Genomic DNA, 27,969 nt, shown 5'->3' on the forward strand with positions numbered 1-27,969 from the left:
GTGAGCACCTAGCTTCCTTGTGGGCACCTAGCTCCCTTGTGGGCACCTAACTCCCTTGTGGGAACCTAGCTCCCTTATGGGCACCTAGCTCCCTTGTGGGCACCTAGCTCCCTTGTGGGCACCTAGCTCCCTTGTGGGCACCTAGCTCCCTTGTGGGCACCTAGCTCCCTTGTGGGCACCTAGCTCCCTTGTGGGCACCTAGCTTCCTTGTGGGCACCTAACTCCCTTGTGGGCACCTAGCTCCCTTGTGGGCACCTAGCTCCCTTGTGGGCACCTAGCTCTCTTGTGGGCACCTATCTCCCTTGTGGGCACCTAGCTCCCTTGTGGGCACTTAGCTCCCTTGTGGGCACCTAGTTCCCTTGTGGGCACCTAGCTCCCTTGTGGGCACCTAGCTCCCTTGTGGGCACTTAGCTCCCTTGTGGGCACCTAGCTCCCTTGTGGGCACGTAGCTCCCTTGTGGGCACCTAGCTCCCTTGTGGGCAACTAGCTCCCTTGTGGGCACCTAACTCCCTTGTGGGCACCTACCTCCTTTACAGTGCTCCCTTCTCTTAGTATTTGACTTGCGCCTCCTTACTTCCCCACTACTACTTTCTTCCACCTCCGCTACTACTTCTACCACTACTACTACCACTACTACTACTACTACTACTACTACTTCTACCACTACTACTACTATTACTACTACTACTACTACTTCTACCACTACTACTACTACTTCTACCACTACTACTACTACTTCTACCACTACTACTACTACTACTACTACTACTTCTACCACTACTACTACTACTACTACTACTAGTTCTACTTCCACTACCACTTCCCGCCTATATATAGCCGTCCTGCTCTACTTCTCGTTAGTGGGACTTTGTAAATGGTCCAAGTCGGACCGAAACGTCGTCGTAAGCTCCTCTCTTCTATGTGCGGGTTATTTGTGTATCCATGACTAATCCACTGGAAGCCAAACGCGAAGACAGAAATGCGGGTAAAGCTACCTGCGTTGCTTTGCACACCCCTATACCTCCCAATCGCATGGGGAGGGTTGCCTGATCCCATTGTTGATCTTCCAGTGACAGATTCAGTGCCTTCTTAAAAATTGACCTCAGGAGTGAGTCATATTCGTTGAGTGTTGGGTTGTCAGGAAGCAGAATCATACTAAAATGCCGGGAGCAAGGGGCTAGTAACCCCTTCTCCTGTATATATTACTAGTTAAAACCAGAAACTTTTTTCTTTTTGGGCCACCCTGCCTCGGTGGGATACAGCCGGTGCGTTGAAAGAAGAAGAATATATGTTTTTATCAAAAAAACATGAATAAATTAATATAGAAATAAAGAATAACCAAGAATTAAAAGCAAAACGATATTTTTTTTGTATCCAGTCAGACACCCATAAACTATACCACCGTTCTGGCAAGTACACGCAATCACAGCCTTAATGCACTCTTCATATAAAGACCATAATTTGTAGTCTCAATTTTTTCCTGTTTTACCAGGGGGAAAATTCCTGGACGGATTTCAACACTGACAACGATGGTAACAGTCACTGTTGTGGTGGTGGTTGTGTGGTTGTTGTTGTGGTGGTGGTGGTTGTGTGGTGATTGTTGTTGTGGCAGTGGTGGTGGTTGTGTGGTGATTGTTGTTATGGTGACGGTGGCTGTGTGGTGATTGGTGCTGTTGCTTAGTGGTGGTTGTGTGGTGGTTGTTGTTGTGGTAGCTGTGTTGTGGTAATTGTATGGTGGTAGTTGCGTGGTGGTTGTTGTGGTGATTGCATTGTGGTGATTTGTTGTGGTGTTTAATGTGTGGTGATTATTGGGCTGGTAGTTGTGTGGTGACTTGCTGTGGTGGGTGATTGGTGGTTGTGTGGTGATTATTGTGGTGGTTGTTGTGTGGAGATTATTGTTGTAGTTGTTGTGTTGTGATTGTTGTAGTGGTTATGTGCTTATTGTTGTGGTGGTAGTTACGTGGTGATTGTTGCTGTGGTGATTGTTGTGGTTATGGTTGTGTGGTGAAAATTGTGGTGGTTGTTGTGTGGTGATTGTTATGGCTGTAGTTGTATGGTGATTGTTGCTGTGGTGGCTGGTGTGTGGTAATTGTTGTGGCTGTTGTTTACTGGTGATTGTTGTGATGACAGTTGCGTGGTTATTGTTGTTGTGATTGTGTGATGAATGTTGTGGCGGTTATGTGGTGATTATTGTGGTGGCAGTTATGTGGTAATTCTTGTTGTAGTGATTGTAGTGGTGGTTGTTGGTATTGTGGTAGTTGTGAGGTGATTGTTGTTGTGACAGTTATGTGGTAATTCTTGTATAAATAGTAGTTATAGAAGTTGCGGTTGTTGTAGAAATAGTAGTTGTGGCATTCGTAGTAGTTGTGGTAGTTGCTGAAGTAGTTGGGGGTAATGGTAGTAGTTGTGGTTATAGTAGTTGTCGTAAATTAGTAGCTGTAGTAGCTGTGGTAGTTGTAGCAGATGTGGTAGTTGTAGAAGTAGCTGTGGTAGTTGTAGTAGTTGTGGTAGTTATAATAGTAGCTGTGGTAGTTGTAGTAGTTGTGGTAGTTATAATAGTAGCTGTGGTAGTTGCAACAGTAGTTGTGGTAGGTGTAGCAACATTCGTAATAGTTGTAGAAGTAGGTGTTAGAATAGTTGTAGTTATAAATTTAGTAGTAGTTTGTGTGTAGCACTGTGAAGAAAAGATAAGATAATAAGATATTGAAGTAAGATAATGAAGTACGTAGCTGCAAAATGTCAGGAAACAGCTAAGACAGAGTTCTTGGTTTAACCAGAGAGGACGAGTCGAAAACGAGAAGCATAAGAAGCGGAAAACTAAAGAAAGAGACATACAGATGAAAACAGAACAGTGAGCAAATTAGCTAGAATTTTTTATTTTATTATCACACCGGCCGATTCCCACCAAGGCAGGGTGGCCCGAAAAAGAAAAACTTTCACCATCATTCACTCCATCACTGTCTTGCCAGAAGGGTGCTTTACACTACAGTTTTTAAACTGCAACATTAACACCCCTCCTTCAGAGTGCAGGCACTATACTTCCCATCTCCAGAAATGAATATGAAAGGGTAAGGAGAGAGGATGAGAGACGATTCCAGAAAGGCACAGCAGCCAAAGCCAAGTCTAAACCAAAACTACTTCACAGCCATATCAGAAGAAGACAATGCAAGACCAGGTAAATCGACTCAAGAAGGAAGGAGGAGAGCTTAAGGAAAATGATAAAGTCTGCGAGGTACTGAACAAAGATTCAACGAGGTTTTCTCAGTAGAAACGAGGACAATGCCAGAAAACCTTCGGGAAAGAGTACAGCAACAGGTACTGGACGTCCACCTTACACACAACAAAGGAAGAGGAAAAAAAAACTTTTGGTGGAACGGGATACGTCAAAGACAGTGGGATCTGACAAGGTGTCACCATGAATTCTACGAGAGAGTAGAAGTATTGCCAGTACCTCTAGTTAAGATCTACAACACGTCAGTCAACATGGGGACAGTCGCCAGAGATCTGGAAGACAGAGAGTATAGTACCTATATTCAGAAAAAAAAGGGAGAGACAGAATGCGTTGAACTACGGGCTAGTTTTATTAACATGCATAGCTTGCAAAGTTATGGAGAAGATAGTTAGAAGGAGAGTAGTAGAGCACTTGGAGAGAAGTGGTTTCATAAAGAGTAACGGGCACGGGCTCAAAGATGGTAAATTTTTTCCTACTAGCCTATTGGAATTCTATGACAAAATAATGGAGGTAAAACAGGAGAGAAGAAATGGGTTGATTACATTTTCTTAGACTGCAAGGAGGCATTTGACTTAATACCACACATGAGACTGGGGCAAATCTTGTGTTGTAGGCAGGAATAGCAGGGAATGTACTACAGTGGATCAGAGTACCTCAGAGGAAGGAGGCAGAGAATGAATGTCTAGGAAAAGACGTCGTAATGGGAAAGTGTTACATGCGTAGTGCTACAAGGATCTATATTAGGGCCAGTACTTTTATGTAAATAATATTCCAGATGGAATTTAGTCAGAGGTATCCATGTTTACTGATGAAAACTGATGAGAAGAATAAAAAGGAAACGAGGACAGGGAAAGGCCACAAATGTATCTGGACAAACTACAAGACTGATCAGATAAGTATTTGCTAGAATTCAGCCACAGCAAATGCAAGGCCATGAAGACCGGGAAAGGGGACAGAAGGTCGGATACAGTGTATAGTCTCGGGAGACAGGTTGCAGACCTCACTCACAGAATAACTTAGGGGTAAGCATAGTACTTAGCATATCGACAAAGGCTCACGTCAACCGAACAACATATGTCAGGCTCATCTTGGATTACGCAGTACCAGTGTGGAAACCACATCTGACGAAGCATGTTAAAATTCTAAAGGAAATGCAAAAGTAAGCACCAAGGCTTGTTCCTTAGTTAAGGGTCGTGACCAATAAGGAGAGACTATTGAAATTTAATCTAACGTCATTGGGGGATAGAAAACTAGAGGAGTCATAATAACAACATGAAAAATAATCAACGGGAATTGATTGGGTAGACAAGGACAGGCTATTGGAGAGGCGATAAGGCGGGAACTCGGGGACACATCTACAAGTTGAAGGAATATCAAACCATACCACGGGCGAGATTGAGCCCGCGGTCAGAGAGTCTCAAAACTCCAGACCGTCGCGTTAGCCACTGGATCAGCTAGCCACGGTCTGGAGTTTCGAGACTCTCTGACCGCGGGTTCAATCCCGCCCGTGGTATGGTTTGTTTGCAATCGTGTCATTACGATTTCGTGAGTCAAGGAATATCATAAAGTATTTCTTCTGTCTCAGGATGGTCTGAAACTGCAATGTCTGCACGCATGCACACTTACGTGCATGCATGTGTGCATGCATGTGTGCATGCATGTGTGCATGCACACATTTGTATGGACTGATGAAGCCACTGTGTGACGAAACGTTTCATAAGAACATAAGAACATAAGAATGTAGGAACACTGCAGGAGGCCTACTGGCCCATACGAGGCAGGTCCTTACACACATTTATGCTCACACATGCACTCTAGGTTGGTTCTAGAGCTGATAAATAACTAGTTAGTTAAATTTCAATGCTTTAAGTGCTTTAAAAAGCCATATATTGTATAACAGTGACGCCAAGTCCTCTCTCAGAGACCTCTGGTATTAGTAAATACTGGAGAATTAACACATTACAACGCTAATAACACAGTTTATGAACATAACTCTCCGTTTTCTTTAATGTGGCAGAAACACCTCCATTACTCATCATCATCATCATCATCATCATCATCATAATAATAATAATAATAATAATAATAATAATAATAATAAAAATACTGTTATTTCTACAAGTACAAGGTATACAAGCCTAGCTGATATAAATGACATACTACTATATAGAAATCCGCTTGTTATGCAGAACATTTCGGGCAAATTAGGTCAGTTTTGTCCCAGGATGCGACCCACATCGACACCATGCCTAACCCTTCTAGGGTAGGGTAGGTGCCTGAGCCCGAGCTTTTAGCTCATAAGACTGTCATTCCCATTTGCCCCCTTTGGGCGGGGATGGCAGACCAGAGAGGCCTAGCTTGTGACTAGGCCTGGGGACAGTTGGTCCCAAAGATGAGGAGGTACTTGTGCCTCCTCCCATGGGAGACTTAGGTCTCAGACACTCCCTAAAGAGGGAGCCAAGGCCGGGCCACCACTTGGAAAAGGCCCGGGCCGGGAAAATACCGGCTAATCTTTAATAATAATAATAAGATGCGACCCACACCAGTCCACTAACACCCAGGTACCCATTTCACTGATGGGTGAACAGGAACAGTAAGTGTAAGGAAAAACGTCCAATGTTTCAACCCTTGTAAGGAATCGAACCAGTTGCCCATTATTATACAAGCACACACTCAAACACACAAGAAGGATTTAGATGCGTTTTTGATGTGTTAAAGACTGGCCCATTCTAACACCTTTTTATTCCTGTGAATTTAATTGTATCTAATCAAAGTTTCCTTTCTATAAATTGGTAAGAGTCCAGTGAGTCATTATTCTAACCTAGGAGTGACTGGGGGACCACCGTATCACAAGTCTCGAGCTACACGGCTACACATTTCGTCTCATTACTTTCCCTGGGAAGAAGTGAGTTTTCTGATTGCTTACTTGAGGATGAGAATGAGTTGATTAGAAGCAATTTCAATTTGGAATCTTTGCAGTTAAGAGACCATAAACTGTCCCCTTCCTGTTAAAGGTGTTAATAAAATTACTTAATACAATAATTAACCAGTAAAGACTGGTTGCAGAATCGGGTAATCAAGGAAGATTTCTCCTCTACGTTCTTAGTCTGCCATCAATGTTTGAAGGAATGTATGTAGCGTTTGCGTTACGATTTTGATATTTTGTGAAACACAGAAAAAAAGGCACTAGCTATTTTATTCCAGAAGCGATAGAGGGAAGGGCTTTGATAAGCTGAAATTCCACCCAACTCGGAAATATTACCTGGATTACACCCCAACAGCACCTCAATTTAAAAAAAAAAACTCTTTATCTCCGCTCAATTCGATCAAATTCACTCGAACAAGACTGCTAGGTGATCAAGCCCTTACCAGTCAAAACCTTCACCTACCCCCGCCCTTTTCCACCAAAATAACTAAAATGTTTCATTATTTAAATCAATCTTCATAAGAAAATCTCCGCGAGCTCAAGACTAACCTTAACATCGTCAATTTAATGCTGACAAGCTATGTTTTATCAGACTTGAGATATGAAAACCACAAGTGACCAATCAATTTTAAATGTGATCTTATCTGTGATAGGTGCATGTTATCTTACTAGTGACAGGAGAATGTGATAATAGTGATCTGTGGTATTTTATTGACCATCCCTGCGTGGTCTGGGACCACTGGTAATCCTTGGTTGGTCTGGGATCACCGGACGTTCCTGGGTAGTTAAACACCAATGACCGGTCTAGGGTGGTCTAGCACCGATGACTGGTCTTGTGTGGTCAGATACCAATGACCGGTCCTGAGTGGTCTGGCAACATTGATTATAATAATAATAATAATAATAATAATAATAATAATAATAATAATAATAATAATAATAATAATATCTTAATTACTACAAGTACATGTACAAGGTATACAAGTCTAGCTGACATCAATGACATACTACTATATAGAAAGCCACTTGTTGCGCAGAGCAATTCCCGCAAATTAGGTCAGATTTATCCCAGGATGCGACACGCACCAATCGACTAACACCCAGGTACCATTATTACTGATAGGTGAACATAGACAACCAGCGTAAGGAAACACGCCCAATGTTTCTACCCTCGCCATGAATCGAACCGAGACCCTCACCGTGTGAAGCAAGAGCTTTAGCCACCAGGCCACGGGACCTGAGTGCTCTGACACCAGTGACTAGTTCTGAGTGGTCTGACACTAGTGACTGGTGATGGGTGGTCTGACACCAGTGACTGGTTCTGAGTGGCCTGGCACCAGTAAATGGTTCTGAGTGGTCTGACACCAATGACTGGTCATGGGTGGTCAGACACCAGTGACTGGTCCTGGGTGGTCTGACACCAGTGACTGGTCCTGGGTGGTCAGACACCAGTGACTGGTCCTGGGTGGTCTGACACCATTGACTGGTCCTGGGGGTCTGACACCAGTGACTGGTCCTGGGTGGTCTGACACCAGTGACTGGTCCTGGGTAGTCTGACACCAGTGACTGGTCCTGGGTAGTCTGACACCAGTGACTGGTCCTGGGTGGTCTGACACCAGTGACTGGCCCTGGGGGTCTGACACCACTGACTGGTCGTGAGAATTCTGACACCAGTGACTGGTCCTGGGTGGTCTGACACCAGTGACTGGCCCTTGGGGTCTGACACCACTGATTGGTCGTGAGAAGTCTGACACCAGTGACTGGTCCTGGGTGATCTGACACCAGTGACTGGCCCTGGGGGTCTGACACCACTGACTGGTCGTGAGACGTCTGACACCAGTGACTGGTCCTGGGTGGTCTGACACTAGTGACTGGTCCTGGGTGGTCTGACATCATTGATTGGTCCTGGATGGTCTGACAGCAGCGACTGGCCCTGGGTGGCCTGACACTAGTGACTGGTCCTGAGAGGTCTGACGCCAGTGTCTGGTCCTGAGAGGTCTGACACCAGTGACTGGTCCTGGGTCTATCTACCTGCTACCTGGAGGGCATTCCGGGGATCAACGCCCACGCGGCCCGGTCCATGACCAGGCCTCCTGGTGGATCAGGGCCTGACCAACGAGGCTGTTACTGCTGGCCGCAGATAGTCCAACGTAAGAACCACAGCCCGGCTGATAGGGCACTGACTTTAGGTATCTGTCCAGCTCCCTCTTGAAGACAACCAGGGGCCTTTTGGTAATTCCTCTTATGACTGGTGGGAGGCTGTTGAACAGTCTTGGGCCCCGGACACTTACTGTTTTCTGTTAGTGCACCAATGGCGCCCATACTTATCACTGGGGATATGTTGCGTCGCTTGTAAAGACTTTTGCTTTCGTAGGGAGTGATTTCTGTGTGCAGATTAGGGACCAGTCCCTCCAGGATCTTCCAGGTGTAGATTATGATACATCTCTCTCGCCTGCGCTCCAGTGAGTACAAGTCAAGTACTTCTAGGCGTTTCCAGTAGTTAAAGTGTTTGATGGAACTTATATATACAGGAAAGGTTCCTTGTACATTCGCTAAATCTGTAGTTTCACCTGCCTTGAATAGGATGTTCATGTACAGCAGTATTCCAGCCTAGAGAGAACAAGTGATTTAAAAAGGTGCAGTGCACCCTGTACCAGAGTACCCTGCACCAGTGTACCCTGCACCAGTGTACCCTGCACCAGTGTACCCAGCACCAGTGTACCCTGCACCAGTGTACCCAGCACCAGTGTACCCTGCACCAGTGTACCCTGCACCAGTGTACCCAGCACCAGGGTACCCTGCACCAGTGTACCCTGCACCAGTGTACCCTGCACCAGTGCACACTGCACCAGTGTACCCAGCACCAGTGCACCCTGCACCAGTGTACGCAGCACCAGTGTACCCTGCACCAGTGTACCCTGCACCAGTGTACCCTGCACCAGTGTACGCAGCACCAGTGTACCCTGCACCAGTGTACCCTGCACCAGTGTACCCTGCACCAGTGCACACTGCACCAGTGTACCCAGCACCAGTGCACCCTGCACCAGTGTACCCAGCACCAGTGTACCCTGCACCAGTCTACCCTGCACAAGAGTACCCAGCACCAGTGTACCCTGCACCAGTGTACCCAGCACCAGTGTACCCAGCACCAGTGTACCCTGCACCAGTGTACCCAGCACCAGTGTACCCTGCATCAGTGTACCCAGCACCAGTGTACCCTGCACCAGTGTACCCAGCACCAGTGTACCCAGCACCAGTGTACCCTGCACCAGTGTACCCTGCAACAGTGTACCCTGCACCAATGTACCCTGCACCAGTTTACCCTGCACCAGTGTACCCCGCACCAGTGTACCCTGCACCAATGTACCCAGCACCAGTGTACCCTGCACCAGTGTACCCTGCACCAGTGTACCCTGCACAAGTTTACCCTGCACCAGTGTACCCTGCACCAGTGTACCCTGCACCAATGTACCCAACACCAGTGTACCCTGCACCAGTGTACCCTGCACCAGTGTACCCTGCACCAGTGTACCCAGCACCAGTGTACCCAGCACTAGTGTACCCTGCACCAGTGTACCCTGCACCAGTGTACCCTGCACCAGTCTACCATGCAATAGTGTATCCTGCACCAGTGTACCTTGCATCAGTAAACCATGAACCAGTGAACCATGCACCAGTGTACCATTCACCAGTGTACCATGTGCCAGTGTACCATGCACCAGTGAGCCATGCACCAGTGGACCATGCACCAGTGGACAATGCACCAGTAGTGCATGCAGCACCGTACTATGCGCAAGTGAACCATGCACCAGTGTACAATGCAACAGTGTACAGTGCACGAGTGTGCTATGCACCAGCGAACCATTCACCAGTGAACCATGCACAAGTGTACCATGCACCAGTGAACCATGCAGGAGTGAACCATGCATGAGTAGACCAAGCAGCAGTGAACCATGCACCAGTGAACCAGTGTACCATGCACCAGTGAACCATGCACCAGTGAACTATGAACCAGTGTACCATGCACCAATATACCGTGCACCAGTGTACCATGCACCAGTGAACCATGCACCAGTGAACCATGCACCAATATACCATGCACCAGTGAACCGTGCATCAGTAGACCAAGCACCAGTGAACCATGAACCAGTGAACTGTGCACCAGTGTACCATGCGCCAGTGAACCATGCACCAGTGAACCATGAACCAGTGTACCATGCACCAGTGTACCGTGCACCAGTATACCATGCACCAGTAAACCATGCACCAGTGTACTTAGCACCAATGAACCGTGCACCAGTGTACCACACACCATTGTACCATGCATCAGTGTACTAGGCACCAGTGTACTCTACACAACTCTACCCTACACAATGTGAACCATGCACCAGTGAACCATGCATCAGTAGACCAAGCACCAGTGAACCATGAACCAGTGAACTGTGCACCAGTGTACCATGCGCCAGTGAACCATGCACCAGTGAACCATTAACCAGTGTACCATGCACCAGTGTACCGTGCACCAGTATACCATGCACCAGTAAACCATGCACCAGTGTACTTAGCACCAGTGAACCATGCACCAGTGAACCATGCACCAGTGAATCTTGCACCAGTAAACCGTGCACCAGCGTAGCATGCAGCAGTGAACCTTGCACCAGTGAACCATGCACCAGTGAACCATGCATCAGTGTACCATGCACCAGTAAACCATGCACCATTGTACCATGCACCAGTGTACCATGCACCAGTGAACCATGCACCAGTGAACCATGCACCAGAGAACCATGCATCAGTAGACCAAGAACCAGTGAACCATGCACCAGTGAACCGTGCACCAGTGTACCATGCACCGGTGGACTACGCACCAGTGAACCACGAACCAGTGTGTCATGCATCAGTGTTCAGTGCACCAGTGTACCATCCACCACTGTACCAGGAATCAGTGTACTATGCACAAGTGTACTCTACACCACTGTACCCTGCACCAATGAACCATGCACCAGTGAACCATGCACCAGTGAAATATACAGCAGTGAACCGTGCACCAGTGGTCCGTGCACCAGTGTAGCATGCAGCAGTGAACCTTGCACCAGTGAACCATGCACCAGTGAACCATGCATCAGTGTGCCATGCACCAGTGAACCATGCACCAATGTACCATGCACCAGTTTACCGTGCACCAGTGTACCATGCACCAGTGAACCATGAACCAGTGAACCTTGCACCAGTGAACCATGCATCAGTAGACCAAGCACCAGTGAACCATGCACCAGTGAACCGTGCACCAGTGTACCATGCACCGGTGGACCATGCACCAGTAAACCATGAACCAGTGTACCATGCACCAGCGTACAGTGCACCAGTGTACCACCCACCACTGTACCAGGAATCAGTGTACTATGTGCCAGTGTACTCTACACCACTGTACCCTGCACCAGTGAGCCATGCACCAGTGTAGCATGCACCAGTGAACCATGCACCAATGTACCATGCACCAGTTTACCGTGCACCAGTGTACCATGCACCAGTGAACCATGCACCAGTGAACCTTGCACCAGTGACCCATGCATCAGTAGACCAAGCACCAGTGAACCATTCACCAGTGAACCGTGCACCAGTGTACCATGCACCGGTGGACCATGCACCAGTAAACCACGAACCAGTGTACCATGCACCAGTGTACAGTGCACCAGTGTACCACCCACCACTGTACCAGGAATCAGTGTACTATGTGCCAGTGTACTCTACACCACTGTACCCTGCACCAGTGAGCCATGCACCAGTGTAGCATGCACAAGTGAACCATGCACCAGTGAACTATGAACCAATGTACCATGCATCAGTGTACCGTGCACCAGTGTACCATGCACCAGTTAACCATGCACCAGTGAACCAAGCACCAGTGTACCATGCACCAGTGGACCATGCACCAGTGAACCGTGCGCCAGTGGACCATGCACAAGTGAACCGTACTCCCGTGAACCGTGCACCAGTGAACCATGCACCAGTGTAGCATGCACCAGTGAACCATGCACCAGTGAACTATGAACCAATGTACCATGCATCAGTGTACCGTGCACAGTGTACCATGCACCAGTTAACCATGCACCAGTGAACCAAGCACCAGTGTACCATGCACCAGTGGACCATGCACAAGTGAACCGTACACACGTGAACCGTGCACCAGTGAACTATGCACCAGTAAACCATGCACCAGGAATGACACATTCTGTCATTCTGAGAGTGAACAATCATTCTCATCACTGAGACCATTAGTGGGTGACAGTATCACAACATTGCATATTATAGATCAGTTATACATACCTTGGGCACGAGAATACTCTCCGAACTGTAATATTGGGAAGACCCAGAGACACGGTGTACACGGACACCAGTAGGCTGGGGTTAATTTGGCAAACGTTCCAGGTGAAGTTATTCAGTGAACGTTCCTCGCCCAACAACATACCGTTAAGTGTCTGTGTGGGACCTACCAAGTTCACTATAGAGGACGCATGAGCTTAAGAGAAAGCTGGAATACAGGCACTAGGTGCTCGCCATTAGTGCTTATGTAGAACACAATATGAACTTAGATAATGCAATACACTTGCGTGAAAATATCTCCTAAAATCATTTCCTGGGTTTAATTTAAAACCATGTGGACGCAGACAGATCCATGAGCACTCATCCTAATTAAGCGGAATACGGTTAATGTGCTTCATTAATTAAGGACTATGATGTAAGTGGTTCTGAAAACCGATAAGCAGATTCATGTGCCTCCCCCGGATTAGCCCAATGACCTACCAAGTCAGGTCACTTCCACTTAAGGAAGGAGCACCGCAACAGACCTAGTAGCACAAGCTAGTCAGGTCCAACTCACACCCACCCACACCTACTCATCTATTTATCTAACCTATTTTTAAAACTACACAACATTTTAACCTCTATTACTGTATTCGGGAGTTTGTTTCACTCATCCACAACTCTATTACCAAACCAGTGCTTTCCTATATCCTTTCTGAATCTGAATTTTTCCAACTTGAAACCATTGCTGCGAGTCCTGTCTTGGCGGGAAATTTTCAGCATGCTATTTGCATTCCCTTTATTTATTCCTGTTTTCCATTTATACATCTCGATCATATCCCTCCCTAACCCTACGCCTTTCGAGAGAGTGCAGATTAAGTGCCCTCAGTCTATCCTCATAGGGAAGATTTCTGATATATAGGATCATGTTTGTCATCTTCCTCTGTACGTTTTCCAGAGCATTTATATCCATTCTGTAATACGGTGACCAGAACTGTGCAGCATAGTCTAAATGAGGCCTAACCAAGAATATATAGAGTTGAAGAACAACCTGAGGACTTCTATTATTTATACTTCTAGTTATGAAGCCAAGGATTCCTTCAGCTTTATTGCGAACACTAATGCACTGTTGTCTTGGTTTTAGATTACTGCTAACCAGAACTCCTAAATCCTTCTCGCCATCAATAGTATTAAGATCTACATTATTTTGTTTATATGTGGCATGGTTATTTTCCTGTCCAACATTTAGAACTTTGCATTTGTCTATATTAAACTGCATCTGCTATTTCTCCGACCATTTCATCAGTCTATTCAAATCATCCTGAAGTGTTCTAGTGTCCTCATTAGAATGAATTGAACGGCCTATTTTCGTGTCATCAGCAAATTTGCTTATGTAGCTATTTATTCCCTCACCTATGTCGTTTATGTAAATTGTGAATAACAACGGGCCCAACATTCTGATTTCTCCCCATTTATGCAAACTCTCTGCTGCCTATTTGTCACCCATGCTTCTACCCAGGAAAAATTTTCTCCTCCTATTCCGTGTGCCTTAAGTTTCCTCAATAGCTTCTGATGTGAAACTCCATCGAAAACTTTTCTGAAGTCCATATACACAATATCATATTCATTACCATAATCTACCTCCTCAGACACCTTAGTGAAAAAAGTTAGTAAATTCGTAAGACAGGAACGCCCTTCTGTAAAACCGTGTTGAGATTCATTAATCAAGTTATGCCTATGAAGATGGCTACGAATTGCTTCGGCAATTATTGATTGCATAAATTTTCCCACTGTGGTATTACATTTGTCATTTTCCACTTATCAGGCGCTATGCCAGTTTGTAGTGATATGTTGTGCAAGACAGGTCTGCGTCTGCTACACGTCCCTATCCACTGACGCCTAAATAAACGCCAGTCTTCTTGCCTTTGCTCCAGATTCTCTTCCACCACGGTGCTCTCAACACCAACTGCAAGGCTGAGGGACTGGTTACCTCAACTTTTGTATATAATTCTACTGTCTTCTAATTATGTCAGAATCTGTAATGATAAAGTCACTGCATGACGAAACGTCTACAATAAAGATAAACAGATGTTACACATGTGTCTTAACTTTCATCTTGTAGTGATATGTTGAAAAGATTAGCCGGTTTGCTATGTTCTTCTTTACATTCCTTTAACACCCTTGCAAACAGTTCATCAGGGCCTGGGGATTTGTTAGGTTTTATTTTCTCTATTTATCTGAGGATCATGTCACTAGTTACCGCAATAGTTTATTAGCGTTCTGTTTTACATAATCTATTAGTATTTCAGGAATTTCACTAGTATTTTCCTGGGCAAAAACTGAGAGGAAGTAGGTATTGAAAATTTCACACATATCCTTATCACTGTTAGTGATCTGATCTGAGTTACTCTTAAGTGGGCCTATCTTGTCTCTTATCTTACGTCTGTATACCAGAAAGAACCCTTTTGGGTTAATGTGTGAATCCCTTGCGACCTTAACCTCGTAATCCCTTTTTGCTTTTCTTATTCCTGTTTTTATTTCTCTCTTTAATTGAAGACTGAGACACCTAAAGACTGATTATCTCAGATTCGTCCTTATCTCCCATCGCTCTTCTCTGTATGGGACTGAAGAAGCAACTGGCTGGCGAAACTTAATAAACAAGAGTGAACATCAGCAAGAGTGAACATCAACAAGAGTTAACATCAACAAAAGCGAACATCAACAAAAGTAAACATCAACAGAAGTGAACATCGAGTGAACATCAAGAGTGAATATAAACAAGACTTAATATCAACAAGAATGAACATCAACAAGAGTGAGCATCAACAAGAGTGAACATCAACAAGAGTGAGCATCAACAAGAATGAACATCAACAAGAATGAACATCAACAAGAATGAACATCAACAAGAATGAACATCAACAAGAGTGAACATCAACAAGAGTGAACATCAACAAGAGTGAACATCAAGAAGAATGAACATCAACAACAGTGAGCATCAACAAGAATGAACATCAACAAGAGTGAGCATCAACAAGAATGAACATCAACAACAGTGAGCATCAACAAGAATGAACATCAACAAGAGTGAGCATCAACAAGAATGAACATCAACAAGAGTGAACATCAACAAGAGTGAACATCAAGAAGAATGAACATCAACAAGAGTGAACATCAACAAGAGTGAACATCAATAAGAACGTTATTATTATAATTAAGGGGGAAGCGCTAAACCCGTAAGATTGGTGCCTGAGCATCAACAAGAGTGAACATCAACAAGAGTGAACATCAACAAGAGTGAACATCAGCAAGAGTGAACATCAACAAGAGTGAACATCAAGAGTGAACATCAACAAGAGTGAACATCAACAAGAGTGAACATCAACAAGAGTGAACATCAACAAGAGCGAACATCAACAAGAGTGAACATCAACAAGAGTGAACATCAGCAAGAGTGAACATCAACAAGAGTGAAGAACAAGAGTGAACATCAACAAGAGTGAACATCAACAAGAGTGAACATCAACAAGAGCGAACATCAACAAGAGTAAACATCAACAAGAGTGAACATCAACAAGAGTGAACATCAACAAGAGTGAACATCAACAAGAGTGAACATCAACAAGAGTGAACATCAACAAGAGTGAACATCAACAAGAGTGAACATCAACAAGAGTGAACATCAACAAGAGTGAACATCAACAAGAGTGAACATCAACAAGAGTGAACATCAACAAGAGTGAACATCAACAAGAGTGAACATCAAGAGTGAACATCAACAAGAGTGAACATCAAGTAAGAGTGAACATCAACAAGAGTGAACATCAACAAGAGTGAACATCAACAAGAGTGAACATCAACAAGAGTGAACATCAAGAGTGAACATCAACAAGAGTGAACATCAACAAGAGTGAACATCAACAAGAGTGAACATCAACAAGAGTGAACATCAACAAGAGTGAACATCAACAAGAGTGAACATCAACAAGAGTGAACATCAACAAGAGTGAACATCAACAAGAGTGAACATCAACAAGAGTGAACATCAAGTAAGAGTGAACATCAACAAGAGTGAACATCAACAAGAGTGAACATCAACAAGAGTGAACATCAACAAGAGTGAACATCAAGAGTGAACATCAACAAGAGTGAACATCAACAAGAGTGAACATCAACAAGAGTGAACATCAACAAGAGTGAACATCAACAAGAGTGAACATCAACAAGAGTGAACATCAACAAGAGTGAACATCAACAAGAGTGAACATCAACAAGAGTGAACATCAACAAGAGTGAACATCAACAAGAGTGAACATCAACAAGAGTGAACATCAACAAGAGTGAACATCAACAAGAGTGAACATCAACAAGAGTGAACATCAAGAGTGAACATCAACAAGAGTGAACATCAACAAGAGTGAACATCAAGTAAGAGTGAACATCAACAAGAGTGAACATCAACAAGAGTGAACATCAAGTAAGAGTGAACATCAACAAGAGTGAACATCAACAAGAGTGAACATCAACAAGAGTGAACATCAACAAGAGTGAACATCAAGAGTGAACATCAACAAGAGTGAACATCAACAAGAGTGAACATCAAGTAAGAGTGAACATCAACAAGAGTGAACATCAACAAGAGTGAACATCAAGAGTGAACATCAACAAGAGTGAACATCAACAAGAGTGAACATCAACAAGAGTGAACATCAACAAGAGTGAACATCAACAAGAGTGAACATCAACAAGAGTGAACATCAACAAGAGTGAACATCAACAAGAGTGAACATCAAGAGTGAACATCAACAAGAGTGAACATCAACAAGAGTGAACATCAACAAGAGTGAACATCAACAAGAGTGAACATCAACAAGAGTGAACATCAACAAGAGTGAACATCAACAAGAGTGAACATCAACAAGAGTGAACATCAACAAGAGTGAACATCAACAAGAGTGAACATCAACAAGAGTGAACATCAAGAGTGAACATCAACAAGAGTGAACATCAACAAGAGTGAACATCAAGTAAGAGTGAACATCAACAAGAGTGAACATCAACAAGAGTGAACATCAAGTAAGAGTGAACATCAACAAGAGTGAACATCAACAAGAGTAAACATCAACAAGAGTGAACATCAACAAGAGTGAACATCAACAAGAGTGAACATCAAGAGTGAACATCAACAAGAGTGAACATCAACAAGAGTGAACATCAACAAGAGTGAACATCAACAAGAGTGAACATCAACAAGAGTGAACATCAACAAGAGTGAACATCAACAAGAGTGAACATCAACAAGAGTGAACATCAACAAGAGTGAACATCAACAAGAGTGAACATCAACAAGAGTGAAGAACAAGAGTGAACATCAACAAGAGTGAACATCAACAAGAGTAAACATCAATAAGAGTGAAGAACAAGAGTGAACGTCAACAAGAGTGAAGAACAAGAGTGAACATCAACAAGAGTGAACATCAACAAGAGTGAACATCAACAAGAGTGAACATCAACAAGAGTGAACATCAACAAGAGTGAACATCAACAAGAGTGAACATCAACAAGAGTGAACATCAACAAGAGTGAACATCAACAAGAGTGAACATCAACAAGAGTGAACATCAACAAGAGTGAACATCAACAAGAGTGAACATCAACAAGAGTGAACATCAACAAGAGTGAACATCAACAAGAGTGAACATCAACAAGAGTGAACATCAACAAGAGTGAACATCAAGAGTGAACATCAACAAGAGTGAACATCAACAAGAGTGAACATCAAGTAAGAGTGTCAACAAGAAACATCAACAAGAGTGAACATCAACAAGAGTGAACATCAACAAGAGTGAACATCAACAAGAGTGAACATCAACAAGAGTGAACATCAACAAGAGTGAACATCAACAAGAGTGAACATCAACAAGAGTGAACATCAAGAGTGAACATCAACAAGAGTGAACATCAACAAGAGTGAACATCAACAAGAGTGAACATCAACAAGAGTGAACATCAACAAGAGTGAACATCAAGTAAGAGTGGTGTTATAGAGCTTAGTGAGAGTCAGTCTGAGAGTGTGTCACAGTGATCATTGCCCACCCGCGCCCACCCGCGCCCACCCGCGCCCACCCGCGCCCGCACCGACCCGCGCCACCCCTGCAGCGACTTCTGCAGCGCCGCCCGGATCGCCCCCGCTCCCCGATTTCTTCGATTTTTTTTTTCGAATTTTCAGATTTTTTGAGTTTTACTCTCTTTCGAGAATGACACAAAATATTTTCGAAATTTGACTTCACCCTCCATCTCCTTGGATCAAGATTTACACTCCTTCTCCCCCCACCTCCCACCACCCACTTCCATCTCCCATACCCTCTATGCCCAAATATTCCTGCTCCACTTCCTTGGATCAAGATTTACTCTCCACCTCCTCGAATCAAGATCACCCCCACACCTCCCACCACCCTCTCCATACCCCCAAATATTTCGATTTTTTAATTTTCTTGTAATCTCCACTTCCTTGGATCAAGATCACCACCATCATCCTTTAAAACCCAATATTCCTGCTCCATCTCCTTGGATCAACTTTTACTCAATATCAATAATACAAAGATTTGAATTACCCTCCACTTCCTCGGATCAACACCTCCCTCACACCTACCACCACCCTCTCCATCCCCCCATTTTTTCCCCCATTTTCTTGTAATCTCCATTTCCTTGGATCAAGATCACCCTCCCCATCTCCCTTACCCTCTAAAGCAAAATGTCTCTGCTCCATCTCCTTGGATCAACTTTTTCTCGATATCAATAATACAAAGATTTGAGTTACTCTCCATCTCCTTGGATCAAATTGTTGGGTCCTCCCTATGGAGGTGCTCATACGTATGCCGGTCTAAACAAGTAACTTCCTCTTATTGACTTAAACCAACTACCATGCGTGACGTCACTGACCGCTGAGTAAACACAGGTGGGGTATGACGTCACGTGACAACCAACCGTGACCTCACTCAGGACACAACAGGTCGAACCAGGTCCGTCACCACAACACCCACATCAACAACCCACAACTTATAACCTCTTTTCGGTTTCTATAATTCAAACACAACAATCCACAATTTTCTACATAATACGACAATAGCAGTGATGTATAACCCACCACAGAACAGCAGGAGGCCAAGGCAAGAGTACGACTAGAGCAATAGAGAGATGGTTGACACACTGGCTGCAGTGGCCAGAAGAGCTCATGCATGCAGGGCAAAGCTCCTGATCATGGGTGACTTTAACCACAAGGAGATCGATTGGGAGAACTTGGAGCCGCATGGGGGCCAAGATACATGGAGGGCTAAGATGATGGAGGTGGTACTGGAAAACTTCATGTACCAACACGTAAGGGACACTACAAGAGAGAGAGGAGAGGATGAACCAGCAAGGCTGGACTTAGTATTCACCTTGAGTAGTGCAGATATCGAGGACATCACATATGAAAGACCCCTTGGGACCAGCGATCATGTGGTTTTAAGCTTCGAATACACAGTAGAGCTACAAGTGGAGGGAGAAGCAGGAAGGCCAGGACGAATGAAGCCAAACTACAAGAAAGGGGACTACACAGGAATGAGGAACTACCTGAACGGGGTTCAGTGGGACAGAGAACTGGCAGGGAAGCCAGTTAATGAGATGATGGAATATGTAGCAACAATATGCAAGGAGGCTGAGGAGAGATTTGTACCCAAGGGTAACAGTAATAATGAAAAAGCCAGGATGAGCCCATGGTTCACCCAAAGGTGCAGGGAGGCAAAAACCAAATGTGCTAGGGAATGGAAGAAATATAGAAGGCAAAGGACCCAGGAGAATAAGGAGAGCAGTCATAGAGCCAGAAACGAATATGCACAGATGAGAAGGGAGGCCCAAAGATAATATGAAAACGACATAGCAGCGAAAGCCAAATCTGACCCAAAACTGTTGTACAGCCACATCAGGAGGAAAACAACAGTCAAGGACCAGGTAATCAGGCTAAGGAAGGAAGGAGGAGAGACAACAAGAAATGACCGTGAAGTATGTGAGGAACTCAACAAGAGATTCAAAGAAGTGTTCACAGAGGAGACAGAAGGGGCTCCAGAAAGACGGAGAGGCGGGGCACACCACCAAGTGCTGGACAGTCCACACAACCGAGGAAGAAGTGAAGAGGCTTCTGAGTGAGCTAGATACCTCAAAGGCAATGGGGTCAGATAACATCTCTCCATGGGTCCTGAGAGAGGGAGCAGAGGCGCTATGTATACTCCTAACAACAATATTCAATACATCTATCGAAACAGGGAGATTGCCTGAGGCATGGAAGACAGCAAATGTAGTCCCAATCTTTAAAAAAGGAGACAGACATGAAGCACTAAACTACAGATCAGTGTCACTGACATGTATAGTATGCAAAATCATGGAGAAAATTATCAGAAGAGTGGTGGAACATCTAGAAAAGAATGATCTCATCAACAGCAGCCAACATGGTTTCAGGGACGGGAAATCCTGTGTCACAAACCTACTGGAGTTCTATGACATGGTGACAGCAGTAAGACAAGAGGGAGGGGGGTGGGTGGATTGCATATTCTTGGACTGCAAAAAGGCGTTTGACACGGTTCTACACAAGAGATTGATGCAAAAACTGGAGGACCAAGCAGGGATAACAGGGAAGGCGCTACAATGGATCAGGGAATACTTGTCAGGAAGACAGCAGCGAGTCATGGTACGTGGCGAGGTGTCAGAGTGGGCACCTGTGACCAGCGGGGTCCCACAGGGGTCAGTCCTAGGACCAGTGCTGTTTCTGGTATTTGTGAACGACATGACATAACTAAGTCATACATTTATAACTTGAAACATCACCAAAAAACTAATACACACAGACACCGCCCAACTAACTTTACCCCCTTTCATTCTACATAATGCGTCACACACCTCCCCCAAACTCACATCCTGTTCTTCACTCCTAAAAGATGTTATACCTCCCTGACCAGTGCATAGAATTAGTGCCTCCCTTTCTTCATCGATATTTAAAAGTTCCTCAAAATATTCCTGCCAGCTACCCAATACCTTCAGCTCTCCATCTACTAACTCCTCTACTCTGTTTTTAACTTACAAATCTATTTGTTCCCTAAGTTTTCTTAATTTGTTTGTAGAATTGAAATCTTAATTCACAAGTGAATCTTTTGTCGTATTATGTTGAAAATTGTGGATTGTTGTGTTTGAATTATAGAAACCGAAAAGAGGTTATAAGTTGTGGGTTGTTGATGTGGGGGTTGTGGTGACGGACCTGGTTCGACCTGTTCTGTCCTGAGTGAGGTCACGGTTGGTTGTCACGTGACGTCATACCCCACCTGTGTTTACTCATCGGTCAGTGACGTCACGCATGGTAGTTGGTTTAAGTCAATAAGAGGAAGTTACTTGTTTAGACCGGCATACGTATGAGCACCTCCATAGGGAGGACCCAACAATTTGATCCAAGGAGATGGAGAGCAACTCAAATCTTTGTATTATTGATATCGAGAAAATGTTGATCCAAGGAGATGGAGCAGAGACATTTTGTTTTAGAGGGTAAGGAAGATGGGGAGGGTGATCTTGATCCAAGGAAATGGAGATTACAAGAAAATGAAAAAGAAATTGGGGGGATGGAGAGGGTGGTGGTAGGTGTGAGGGAGGTGTTGATCCGAGGAAGTGGAGGGTAACTCAAATCTTTGTATTATTGATATTGAGTAAAAGTTGATCCAAGGGGATGGAGCAGGAATATTGAGTTTTAGAGGATGATGGTGGTGATCTTGATCCAAGGAAGTGGAGATTACAAGAAAATTAAAAAACCGAAATATTTGGGGGTATGGAGAGGGTGGGGGGAGGTGTGGGGGTGATCTTGATTCGAGGAGGTGGAGAGTAAATCTTGATCCAAGGAAGTGGAGCAGGAATATTTGGGCATAGAGGGTATGGGAGATGGAAGTGGGTGGTGGGAGGTGGGGGGAGAAGGGGGATAAATCTTGATCCAAGGAGATGGAGGGTGAAGTCAAAATTCGAAAACATTTTGTGTCATTCTCGAAAAATGGGTAAAACTTAAAAAAATCTGAAAATTCGAAAAAATCGGGGAGCGGGGGCGATCCGGGCGGCGCTACAGAAGTCGCTGCAAAGGTGGCGCGGATCGGTGCGGGCGCGGGTGGGCGCGGGTGGACGCGGGTAGGCGCAGGTGGGGGCGCAGGTGGGGGCGCAGATGGGGGGCGCGGGTGGGCGCGGGTGGGCGCGGGCGCGCGGCATGGGACCGGAAGGTTCATTAACACAAACGTCCGATTTTTCACATCTTGGTGTGAAAAAGGCGGCATCGTTGATACATCACTCTGGCACATTTATTACTACTAACATCAACGAGAGTGAACATCAAGAGAGCGAGCATCAACAAGAGTTAACATCAAGTAAGAGTGGTGTTATAGAGCTTAGTGAGAGTCAGTCTTAGAGTGTGTCACAGTGATCATTTACTCGCTCTCTGACAACTACATATAAACACCTATACACCCGTCTCTCCTTCCAGAGTTAATAATTCGTAATATCAACACTTCATCTTAGGTGTAGTTCTCTCAAATACTCCTAATATAACCCTTAATTACTTCTTCCCAATGAATTTATCGCATCTTGAATATCCTTGTCTTGCTAGGAGCTAAGACGTCTGTCTTCTCAGTCATAGCATTACCAATTCTTATTTCTCCTTCATGCTTCCCTCACGCACATTCAAACACACCTACTTCAGATTCCGGATCTGAACTGTAGTATCGGCGTGCCTCTGGCAGGACAAGTGATGGAGTGAGTGATAGTGAAAGTGTTTCTTCTTTTTCTGATCACCCTGCCTCGGTGAGACACTGCCGGGGAGTAACTTGTAATTGTTTTACACAGTGGTAGGTTTGCTGGCGTCCTTTCTTTAAAGTCTTATAAAAACGCAAGATTTCAGGTACATCTTCCTGTTTCTACTTACATTTAGGTCGTATTGTTCATGCATGTACATGTATATGTAAACACACCCATCTGAATTTTCTTCTACTTTCTAAATAGTTCTTGTTCTTAGTAATTATACTTTCATTTCAGTGGGGAAGTGGAGAATAATCCTTCCTTCGTAAGCCGGGCTTACGAAGGGAGGATGGACTAGTAACCCCAATCTCCTCTATAAATTTCGAAAAATAATCAGAAGAAAATCTTTATAAAACTGGGATGTTCGAATGTGCGTGGGTGTAGTGCAGATGATAAGAAAGAAATGGTTGCCATTGTTATGAATGATAAGAAGTTGGATGTCGTAGCTCTAAAAGAAACAAAGCTGAAGGAAGTAGGGGAGTTTCAGTGGGAAGAAATAAGTGAGATTAAGTCAGGTGTATGAGAGAGTTAGAGCTAAAGAAGGGGTAGCAATAATAATGAAGGATCAGTTATGGCAGGAGAAGAGGGAATACAAATGTATACATTCAAAGATTATGTGGATTAAAATAAGGGTCAGATGTAAAAAAGTAGGTTATTATAAGCGTTTATGCACCTGGAGAAGAGAGGAGTGTAGAGGAGAGAGAGACAGATTCTTTGGAGATGTTAACTGCGTATTCAGAAAGTTCTGAACCAAGTGAGAGTGAGAAAGGACCTGAATGCTAAAGTGGGAGAATCTGTTATAGAAGGTGTGGTAGGCAAATTTTGGGTGCCAAGTGTAAATAATAATGAGGACCTTTAACTGAATTTTGTGCTGAAAGAGGTTTAGAAATAGGTAATACCTATTTTAATAAAAAAAATCGATAAATAAGTATACAAGATATGATATAGGGCGTAATGACAGTAGTTGTTGGATTATGTGCTGGAGGATGAAAGGATGATGGGTAGACTTCATGATGTGCATGTTTATAAAGGGACAGCGGATATATCAGATTATTATTTAGTTGTAGGTATAGTGAGAGTGAAAGGTAGATGGGATACAGGGAGAATGGTATCAGAAAGTAAGACAGACGTGAAGGTTTATAAACTAAAGGACGAGGTAGTTTGGGTAAAATGTAAGCAACTATTGGTAGAGATGGGCTAGTGAGAATATAGGTAACGAGGCTGAAGAGGTAGGGGATAGATTTAAGAATATAGGAGGGTGGGTGCGGGAGGGAAGAGGAACGCCTGGTGGGATGATGAGGTAAATAGAGTGATAAGAGAGAAAAAGTTAGCATATTACAAGGCAAAAGTGATATAAAGAGAGAGGAGTATATGAGGAGAAAAAGAGAGGTTAAGAGAGCGGTAAGGGAATGCAGTAAGAGAGCAAATAAGAGAGTGGGTGAGGTGCTGTCAACAAATGTGAGGATAAGAAAAAGTTTTGGCGTAAGATTAATAAGTTAAGAAAGCCTAGGGAACGAATGGATTTGACTGTTAAAATCAGAAGAGGAGAGTTATTACATGAGGAGTTGGAGGTATCAGAAAAACTTTAATTTTGACATTTTGATGAAGAGAGGGAAGCTGTGATTTTTATGCATCAGCCAGGGAGGTATAACATCTTTTAGGAGTAAGGAAGAGCCAGATGTGGGCATGGGGGAGCAACTTGAGGCATTTAGGTATAATGAAAGCAGCTGGGATTGACAGGATCATGGCAGAAATGTTAAAAGCAGGTGGAGATATAGTTCTGTAGTGGCTGGTGCTTTTATTTAATAAATGGATGAAGGAAGGGAAGGTACCTAGGGATTGGCAGTGAGCGTTGCCTGCAGGGTGTTCCAGGGCTCAGCCTCCTCGCGGCCCGGTGTATAACTCCTTTGTATAAAAACAAAGGGGACAAAAGAGACTGTAAGAATTATTGGAAAATAAACCTGTTGAGTATACCTAGTAAGGTGTATGGCTGAGTTATTATTGAAAGAATTAAGAGCAAAACGCAGAACAGGATCGCAGATCAACAAGGAAGAAGAGTAGAGGATGTATACACCAAGCGTTTACAATGAAGCAAATAAGTGAACAGTATTTAGATGAGAGAAAAGAAATTTTTGTTGCATTTAAGGATTTTGAAAAGAGATATTGTAAGTGTATGGTAAGCCACTGAAAGGAATTAAACGGTTAGGAAGGGGAGACATAATATCAAAATATAAAATACTGAGAGGAATTGACAAGGTGGACAGGGACAGGATGTTTTAGAGATGGGACACAGCAACAAGGGGTCACAATCGGAAGTTGAAAAGTTAGATGAGTCACACGGATGTTAGGAAGTATTTCTTCAGTCACAGGGTTGTCAGGAAGTGGAACAATCTGGAGAGTGATGTAGTGGAAGAAGGATCCTTACATAGCTTTAAGAAGTGATCCAACAAAACTCATGGGGCAGGAGAGGACCTAGTAGCGACCAGTGAAGAGGCGAAGGCCTGGAACTATGACATGACCCCTGCAACCACAAATAGGTGAGTACACACACACACAAAAAAAAAAAATATTTTTTCATAATGTACATTGTTTTTTCGTGAGCGAAAAACATCGCGATATTAATTTTTTTAAAATCTTTTTTTAATATAAATATTTTTTTGATAAGTTTGCCATCCCATATACTTCAAGAATAAGCTTATTGCATTACTAATTAGAATACCAAATTTATGAATAAAAAATAAATCCAGACGAGACACTGGGTTAAATAAAGTAAAAAAAAAAAGATTTATTTGTATCTAGAAATGAGATTATATTTGTGGCTTTAAAAATGGGTTGGATAAATATCAGCGAGAAGGGTTTGGTTCGAGAAAGATCTATGTAGCATAGGCCAGTAGGCCTACTGCAGTGTTCTTAAGTTGTACTTACCAACACTGCCTCAGAGAGCAGCAAAGATGAGAGCGTGTGACAGAGGTGGACAGTGACTTTCACCTGACCACAGCTGGAGTGCAACTGATCCAGCCAGCTGCTAACACCCCCGTCAGAACTGAGCTGCCAAACGCTCAGTACACAACACAGGGAGGAGCTTGTGAGTTAGAGTGAGAGAGAGAGAGAGCAATGTTGGAAACCTTCACCCGATCACGGCCTGAGTAAGACTGGTCCAGACAGACGTTGGTCCCATCAGAATATTATCACGCAGTACACAGCGTAAAGCTCTCCCTGACCTCTCTCAACTATTTACAGCAACAGTACCTTCCATGGACCTGCTGCAGTATCCCCAACTCATGTTTTTATCTCTTCTTAACGCATGTATCCGTCAGTGTATATACACAGAAAAATCTATCAGTATTTTTTATACAGAGAGCTGCATGTCCCCTACTGAATATACTTTCAGATCACTATATCATTTACTTTCGTATTCCTGTGTATTTACATCGTGGTGTGCCACCCTCAATATATATATACCAAATAGTTCGTATCTCTCAGAGTATAAATATCAGTGTATAAAAAAACAGGAAAATGATTGTTTCTTTTAGAGTATATACACCGAGAGATGTATATCTCTCAACGAATACACATTAGAGGTATATCTCTATCTGCATAAATACCAAGAATAAAATTTCGATAAGTGTATATACACCGAGAGGTGTCTATCTCTCGAGGTATCTCTCTCTCTCTCTGAATAATTGCCAAGAGACCTTATAAGTGTGTATACACTTAATGAAAGACATGTAAATCTCAGAGGACAGACACCAAGATGTTTGTGTTTCTTGCAACTGATAGTGTCCTAAGCTCACATGCTGATAGTGTCCTAAGCTCACATGCTGATAGTGTCCTAAGCTCACATGCTGATAGTGTCCTAAGCTCACATGCTGATAGTGTCCTAAGCTCACATGCTGATAGTGTCCTAAGCTCACATGCTGATAGTGTCCTAAGCTCACATGCTGATAGTGTCCTAAGCTCACATGCTGATAGTGTCCTAAGCTCACACACTGATAGAGTCCTAAGCTCACACACTTATAGTGTCCTAAGCTCACACACTGGTAGTGTCCTAAGCTCACACACACTGAGAGTGTCCTAAGCTCACAGATTGATAGTGTCCTAAGCTTACACACTGATAGTGTCCTAAGCTCACACACTGATAGTGTCCTAAGGTCACACTGATAGTGTCCTAAGGTCACACTGATAGTGTCCTAAGGTCACACACTGATAGTGTCCTAAGGTCACACACTGATAGCGTCCTAATCTCACACACTGAGAGTGTCCTAAGCTCTCAGACTGATAGTGTCTTAAGCTCACACACTGATAGTGTCCTAAGCTCACACACTGATAGTGTCCTAAGCTCACACACTGATAGTGTCCTAAGCTCACACACTGATAGAGTCCTAAGCTCACACACTGATAGTGTCCTAAGCTCAAACACTGATAGTGTCCTAAGCTCACACACTGAGAGTGTTCTTAGCTCACACACTGATAGTGTCCTAAGCTCACACATTGATAGAGTCCTAAGCTCACACACTGATAGTGTCCTAAGCTCACACACCGAGAGTGTCCTAAGCTCACAGACTGATAGTGTCCTAAGCTCACACACTGTTAGTGTCCTAAGCTCATGGACTGATAGTGTCCTAAGCTCACAGACTGATATTGTCCTAAGCTC

The 27,969-nt window shown here is 44.0% G+C and overlaps 2 protein-coding genes across 4 annotated transcripts in view; one reads left to right on the top strand and one right to left on the bottom strand.

The window, feature by feature from the left end:
* LOC128684289 (prestin) overlaps positions 1-26,456 on the bottom strand; it is a 101,387-nt gene extending 74,931 nt beyond the window's left edge. For 2 of the 3 annotated variants that reach the window (XM_070089147.1, XM_070089142.1), the window contains exon 1: positions 26,241-26,456. The gene's annotated coding sequence lies outside the window, so the exon portion shown is untranslated. Of the gene's footprint in view, positions 1-25,740; positions 25,837-26,240 lie in introns of all 3 variants that reach the window. The other variant, XM_070089143.1, reaches the window with a different exon arrangement.
* On the top strand, positions 3,082-10,089 carry LOC138853385 (uncharacterized). The gene is made up of 2 exons (XM_070089737.1): positions 3,082-3,175; positions 8,816-10,089. The coding sequence occupies exons 1-2, from the start codon at positions 3,082-3,084 to the stop codon at positions 10,087-10,089; spliced, it is 1,368 nt and encodes a 455-aa protein (XP_069945838.1).
* Positions 26,457-27,969: the final 1,513 nt, after the last annotated feature.

This window comes from Cherax quadricarinatus, chromosome 2 (genome assembly GCF_038502225.1).
Source record: "Cherax quadricarinatus isolate ZL_2023a chromosome 2, ASM3850222v1, whole genome shotgun sequence".
Taxonomy (NCBI): domain Eukaryota; kingdom Metazoa; phylum Arthropoda; class Malacostraca; order Decapoda; family Parastacidae; genus Cherax; species Cherax quadricarinatus.

What these genes read in the sequence shown, in the direction of transcription:
- LOC138853385 (XM_070089737.1), top strand. Translation starts at nt 3,082, where the DNA reads ATGAGAGACGATTCCAGAAAGGCACAGCAGCCAAAGCCAAGTCTAAAC. An exon ending in AGAAGACAATGCAAGACCAG is followed by an intron (nt 3,176 to 8,815) that starts GTAAATCGACTC and finishes ACCCTGTACCAG; the next exon opens with AGTACCCTGCACCAGTGTAC.